Source organism: Lycium ferocissimum, chromosome 11 (assembly GCF_029784015.1).
Source record: "Lycium ferocissimum isolate CSIRO_LF1 chromosome 11, AGI_CSIRO_Lferr_CH_V1, whole genome shotgun sequence".
In the NCBI taxonomy this organism is placed as follows: domain Eukaryota; kingdom Viridiplantae; phylum Streptophyta; class Magnoliopsida; order Solanales; family Solanaceae; genus Lycium; species Lycium ferocissimum.
The window spans coordinates 49,620,116-49,627,464 of record NC_081352.1 but is presented as its reverse complement, the minus strand read 5'-3'; the positions used below and the strand labels follow the sequence as shown (position 1 = coordinate 49,627,464).

The 7,349-nt window shown below is 33.4% G+C and overlaps 1 protein-coding gene across 1 annotated transcript; it reads left to right on the top strand.

Moving 5' to 3' along the window:
* The first annotated feature begins 3,188 nt into the window (after positions 1-3,188).
* Positions 3,189-5,509, top strand: LOC132036320 (probable E3 ubiquitin-protein ligase XERICO). The gene is made up of 3 exons (XM_059426635.1): positions 3,189-3,377; positions 4,214-4,278; positions 4,803-5,509. The coding sequence occupies exon 3, from the start codon at positions 4,816-4,818 to the stop codon at positions 5,275-5,277; it is 462 nt and encodes a 153-aa protein (XP_059282618.1). The 5' UTR covers positions 3,189-3,377; positions 4,214-4,278; positions 4,803-4,815; the 3' UTR covers positions 5,278-5,509.
* Positions 5,510-7,349: the final 1,840 nt, after the last annotated feature.

Genomic DNA, 7,349 nt, shown 5'->3' with positions numbered 1-7,349 from the left:
TATTACTACATACTTATAATTCATTCTTTTAGAAACCACCCAACTTCAAAAATCGGATTCTGGATGGAAGTTTTGTAGATAAAAATAGTAAAAGATACATAGGGAGCGGACTTGGCCTAGCCTCTCAAAACCTAAGGAAAATTGAACATATATATGAATGAACTCTTTGGTCAAAGATTTTAGTTGAAGTTAAATAACAAATTATGAATTCAATGTTCAAGTTAGCTAGTTATTTTAATAAGCACAAGCAAAGTAGAGCATAACAAAATAAATAAATCAAACCCAAATTCTATACTTTTTTACGCCTTCATATTAAATTCAAAAGTTGTACTTATTTCTTGTAGCTTATGTTAGAGGTTAATATCTATACCTTTATTGGATTCACCGATTTTCCCAAAATATCGGAAATACTATTAATTAATTAAATATAAAACGCTTCTTCCCGTTAGTCACCAAACCTTTTAATCACTCACAAGTACAATAATTAGCATTAATTATTAACCGTCCATGTGAGGCATCATGTGGTCAACTTACATAACAAGCAGCAACCAAAACTAAAATAAACTAAAATGGTTGAAGGAAAACAAGTTTGTGCATTATATATACTTTTTGGTATTTACTTATATATATATAAGGAATTCAGGAAGACAGTGGTCATAAGTCTTTTCCCAAATAATCAAATTTGAAATATTTGTATTGCTTTTAATTTTATTAAGTATAATGATATGATATGAGTTTAAATGAAGAAGTAGAGATTCATATATAGCCGATCCCAATTTATTTGGGATCAAGACGTAGTTATTGTTGCAACTTATTTGAGATCAAGACGTAATTGTTGTTTTTTTTCACTTTTCAGAAAACAGTAGTTCAATTAATCTATTCTTCCATTCTTAGCTCTTTCCAGGTTAATAAAATTACAAGAAGTCTTATTACGCTCTTTAGAAGCAAATTGTTGCATAAAATAACAAACTACTTTCTCTTTTCAAAAGCTTTACATGCATGTCCAATGATGTAGTTTTAATTTCAGTTCACTTTCTTCCTTCAATACCCAAAAAACATAAACTGAAAGAATGCAATTGTATTAAACTGGTGATTGGATTAAATAAATTTAAAAAAAGAGAGAGAGAGAAGAGGATAATCTCTTTAAATTAACATGTTTTAAATTGGATAGAAAGAAGGCAATTGTATCATGCAAATTATGCATTCTTTTATTTGACAACAATAATATTTACAACATATCAATTTCAAGCTACTTCGGTCGACCTATATATACGTAAGAATAGGGTATATTTACAAAATATGACGATATTTTTCAGTTTACAAAACATACCAGTAGATTTCTTACAAAATATATACGAAAATTTGTGTATGAATATTGTATGAAATGTGTATATCTTTTCAAAGCTTAAAATTTTCGCTCAGAATTTTGTGTATGAAAACTTTATGAACTATTTATATCTTTCTCAAGACTTAAAAATTTCGCTCAAATTTGTGTATGAAAATTTTATACTATGAAATATGTATATCTTGCTCAAAGCTTAGAATTCTCACATTTTCGTGTATGAAAACTGTATAACACCTGTATGAAATATGTATATAATTGTATAAATTTTGTATAAAGTTCATTTTAGGCTTTTGGAAATTTAATACAACTACAACAACATTTTATACAAATTTAATACAATTTTGTATCTTGCTTCAAATTTGGATGAATTTTAATACAACTATAACAACATTGTATACAACTATCATACAATATCAATACATTTCCAAATAATCCAAAATCAAAATAGAAGTTTTTGTTTCTTCTGAATTTCTAGAGGAGCAATTAATTCAACTATCTTGTGTACCCAGTAAATTTGTATAAACAATGTTCTATCTAATGCGGAAAATTGAAAATGAGAAAGCCAAAACATAATGAAAACCCTATTTTCTGTAAACAAAGTTTTCATCAAAAAGCAGAATTTCGTGTTTTAATTAGGATAAGATTGTGAAAAAGCAAAAGTTGAAAGATGACAAATAGAGAGGTCTACAAAACACTTCACATGGAGAAAATCTCAAAAGTTATTTGACCTTGCAAAAATAAAATTCAGAGAAAACAAAAGGCTGGGGTGATGACGAGATAAGTAGCTATTCCCACATAGTCGACTTCTTCTTTTTGGCTTGCAGCTGTTTTTATTTTTTCCAAATATGAGAAAATTGTGTGAGAGAAGGGGAAGGGAAGGTTGTTTTTTTTTTTTTCCAGATCTGGGCAAATTAGAGAAGGGAAGGGAAGGATGAGCTTTTATTTTTTCAGATCTTTTATGTTTTGTAATTAAGTTAGTATGTTTTGTAAATAAGAAAAAGTATTCTTATGTTTTGTAATATAGAGTTTTAAGTAGTATTATTAGGTCATTTTCCCATATATGAATCATCAATTTGCATGTCGCCTCATTTATATTCATTTAAGTTCGATATCATACAAAATTATGTAGCAATTTATTTGGCATTAGAAGTTCTCTATTTTTTTTATTTACCAGTATCCGCATAGAACAAAAGTTGAAGATAAACTTTAGGTCTAATCATGTTTGTCATAAATTTCATCACATTGATGAATTTTGTCATAAAATCGTAACAATTTTGTGACAGACTTTAATAAAAGATATTTCATCATAAATTTGGGGTTTTCTTGTAGTGAATGTTTTAACATGACACTCTTTTACATGAACATAACAAATTTCCAACTCTCACTAGAATGAAATGAAAAAGCTAAGTTACTATCAAAGGATGTGGTTCAGCGAATGGGGCTGCTCCTCTCTTAATTTGAGATCTCGAATTCGAGCTCTGGTTATTAAAAATTTTTGGTATGATGCGTTTCCCCCCGAATCACGCCCTACACAGCGCGAATCCCGATATAATGGGGCTCCAATGCAGTTATCGGACACCGGATGGAAAAAAAAAAAGAAAAAGAAATGAACAAGTTACAATAATTTACAACAATTCATGCAAAAATACAAATGAATGAAGATAAACCATAGTTGAATGGGAGAGTTGGGGGAAGTATTGTACCACAATTTGTCCAAAGGAGGTGATTAATTACAGTATATAATGTGAACATGGAGTGAAGAAAACAGACTATTTATAATGGGACCCAAGAGAGTTTGCTTGTATTATTATCATCATATTGTATCATTTCATTTATTATAAATAGAAAGGTCTTTGATGGTTGTTAGGAAGAGGCCATCATTAACCATTATCAACATTGTCCTCTCTTGGAATCCTATGAATCTATAACCCTACACTCTTAACAAAATTTCTCTCCCAAAATTTTTGCAATTTGAAACTTCAAAGAAATCTCAAAATTCTTCTTCTGGTTCCTACTACACCTATAATATAAAGTAAGTACTTAGTACCCTTTAATTGTTATCTTTATCTCTTTCCAATTGCGTATTCTTTATCCTTTTATTTATTTGGTTCACAAGCATCTTTACCATTTATATAGTCTTGGATAAAAATGGTTCCTTTTTTATGCAGTTCTTGATGTGTTTCACCTAGCAAGTGAGTCTTGATCTGTAATTAGATCTTAGTGTTGAAGAATTGTGTTATATTTCCTGCTTCTGATTATTTTTTTCATTTGATTTGATTTTTCATCTTTTTTTAATGCTTCTTGATGATGGATAATTGGCACTTGAAAGAGCTGATTTTACCTTGGATCTTCAATTCTTTTTTTCACTATTGAAAAGTTCTGTTTTAGATGCTATGTTGCATAATTTGCAATTGGTGGTCCAGATTTCATATTTTCTCAAGGATAAATATTCCAGAAATTGGTTTCCTATTATCCTGAAAAGGGTGTTCTTTTTTGGCTTTTTCTATTAACATTTGGTATCAAGAAAATGAATATATTGCAGTTTTAGCATAAATTTCTTGGTTCTTGGATCCATGTACATAAAAATCTGGATTTTTGTTTTTTCAATGGCACAAAACTGAATTTTTAAAAGAAGATAAGGACTTTCCAATTATGGGGTTCTCATATCTTGTTTAGTTGTGTACATAGTCCAATTTTCAGTTCCTGATTGGGTTTCTGCTTCTTGCATATGCTATTTATTTAGGCTGATATATAAATCTGCTCTTCTGGAAGGAGTATGTTCCATTTATAATTGGCTTACTTCTGCGGCCTCCTAACTTTGTCTCATAATTGACTTATTGATATATGTTACTGCTTGTTTCTATCCAGGTCCAGTGCACTCAGCTATTCCAGAAGTTGTTGCTAGAAGAAGAAAATCTCTTAATTCAGCCTAGGTAAGCTCTTATTCCAGAAGTTCTGGTCTTTCGATTTATTTCTGTTCTGGATGGCCTCTTTCTGAGTGGATCATCTTGACCTTAATATTGCATAACTAGAAGCAACTATTAGTCTTATACTGCCATCACTACCTCTGAGCAAGCTGTTTATTCTAGTCTGCTTGGAATATTTAGATAGCAGTTCTGGAAAGTAAATACAACAACAACATACAGTGTAATCCCACAAGTGGGGTCTGGGGAGGGTAGGATGTACCTAGACCTTACCCCTACCTTTGTGGGGTAAAGAGGCTGTTTCCAATAGACCCTCTGCTCAAAAGAAGTGTAATCAAAGTAGGATTAAAGAAAATAATGGCAGATCTTGGAAAGTAAATATTAGTTAAATATTAATTTATTTCACTTGGCTGAAAGATGAATTTTGACTGATCGTTTCGCTAAAAGAATGTGAAGCTTGTGGTGTTGCTGTTCTTGTTTGAAAAACTATTATACTTTTTGACTAATAGTTGATGTTTCATTTTCATGACTAGATTTCAATCCATTATGGGCCTATCACAGTATCCAACTCCAGCAGATGCAGGAGTGCTCTGTGTGATTCTAGTAAACACAGCCATATCTATCTCTATCGTCAAGGAGATAGTCCGATCGATCCTTCATGTGATTGGCATCCACATAGCATCATGGGACGAATATTCCATAGAAGGCCCTTTAGACCCGTTTGAATGTCGAGGTAGCCCATCGGAATCATATATGGACGAATTCAGGAGTCGTACCCCTGCAATTCGGTACGACTCAATCTGTATCTCTAACCACGCCGAGAAAGAGTGCTCGGTTTGCTTGACGGATTTTGAGCCCGACGCAGAGATAAACCATCTCTCGTGTGGTCATGTTTTCCACAAGCTTTGTCTAGAGAAGTGGCTCAAGTACTGGAATGTAACTTGTCCACTTTGTAGGAATTACATGATGATGTCTCAGGAAGGTGAAGAAGATACTTGTCCTATGTGAGCTATAGAAGTTTATGAGGCTTTTAACACTACTATACATCTCTGAGGATGTTCTGCTGTACAGCTTAGTAGTGTACATGCAATGGTTGATCTTTGACATTGGGTAGTTTCTGTAGCTTTTCATATTTGTAATGCTTTGGCGTCCTCTCGGAGTGACGGGTCTCTTTGCTGTGACCAAGAAGAATTCATACATTCTTGTACATAATATATGGAAGATTTTCTTATCATGTTTCTCATCCTTCTTGCTTAGCTATCTAGTGAATGGTCTCTTTCTGCTTTGCTTAATTTGGTGTTTTTTAAGAGGTTATTCTCAGTGTCTGGGAAGTTGCGAGGTCAAAGTTTAAACAAGGAGGATCAAACTTCTAAGATATCTCAGTCTCTCTCTCTCTTTTGGTTTTCTTTTGAGTGGGTGAAGGATGTTAGGCAAAGCAAGTGCAATGATTGAACTCAGAATCAACCAATGAATAAACATATGCACAGCTTTCTTTAGGATCTACTCCAACGCTTAGAAATTAGTCAATAGGTAAAGATACACGAGAGAGAGAGAGATCTAAGTAGTAGTAGCGTCGCCAAATGGTGATTCAAAGAAGGCGCTCTTTAATGGAACTTTAGCCTTAACTGGCGGTGACCAAAAAACCATTGGTTTTGCTATGTATGCCCTACTTATAAATTTATCCGGTAGTTAACTACTAGGGGCTCATGTAGGCCATGCTAGGGAACAATAGCTAGAAATGGCTGCTATACCCCGTAGGGCGTAGGCTAAGGAGCAAAAGGAGGAATCCGCCCCAGATCATAGATCTCATACCAATCCCATCAATCGAATTACTTTTTTTAGAAATACGAGACATCTAAATCATAAAAGTAAAGAGATCTATTCATTTGATAAGAAAACGCAAAAGGAATCAGATCAGCAAGTTATAGTAAACCAAGATCAAGGACCAAATGGAAAGGAGAAAAGACAGAAAATCGAGTCCTTATTACATGTTTAATTACAGAGGACAGTTAGAATTATCCCTTAATAAGATGAGCATTGTTTTGAATAATTTTCCAGCATCCATGCTCTGCATCAGAATTCAATAGTCATTTTCCAGCAGCAAGCTCGGAGAGTTTGGAGCCAACAGACATGCTATTACGAGTGAGGCTAGAGCTCCTGTGGTATCTGCATCTGAAAGAACCGGCGTGTGTGGTTGGTGAGCACAAGCAGTTGTACTTTGCGCTCTTTGGTTGGCCTGAAGGTGAGGATGGCACTGAAGATGGCAGGTTGTTCTTCATGCCCTCCAATATCCTGCTTGGCACAATCAACTTCTTCTTAGGTCGTTGAATCTCGATTGAATGTTCACTCACATTTGAGCGTTCAGCCATTTTTTTTTAATGGACTCTGCAAAAGAGAGCCATCGTTAAAACAATAATCTTTTGAATGGGGTGTCTGCGCGTATGTTCCTTGCAAAGTCGTAAGACCATGATAGGGAAAGGTCAAGGAAGTTGGAAACATAATGACGAGGAGAGGGTATTTTGTATGTGGTATGAGAATGTTGATTCTTGAACCAGACGTCGTTTAATCATTTTGAGAGAAATTTGATGCACATATACAATGGAACAAGATAATAGTAACCCCTATCCTTGACACTTTATACTCTTGCACTATTTATACGTAAGGTTTATTTCCTAATTTTCCATCTCTTTTTAATTTCTCTGTTCACTTTTTCAAGTTGTGTTTTCTCTGGTTTTGGGGCAGAAAACCGAGTTGTGGATTAATTATATTTTAGCTTCCGGGCTCAATCGAAAAGAGGCAACAAAAACAGGAAATGTTTTTTTCCCTTCCTTGAATTCAAATGAAAACGCATGATAGTATGTCAACATTATGCTTGTCTTTTTTCACCATATGGCAACATTATGTTAGCATGACCAGAATTGGCATTCAATTTTCCATAATAAAAAATCAAAAAGAACAATATCAGGAGAAAAAAGACACTTACATTAATTAAGATAAAGAAATTAAAGGATCACCGGAATGTAAAAGGAAGGCAAAAAAGAAAGAAGAAGCATAAAATGATAATCCTAAGAAAATATCAT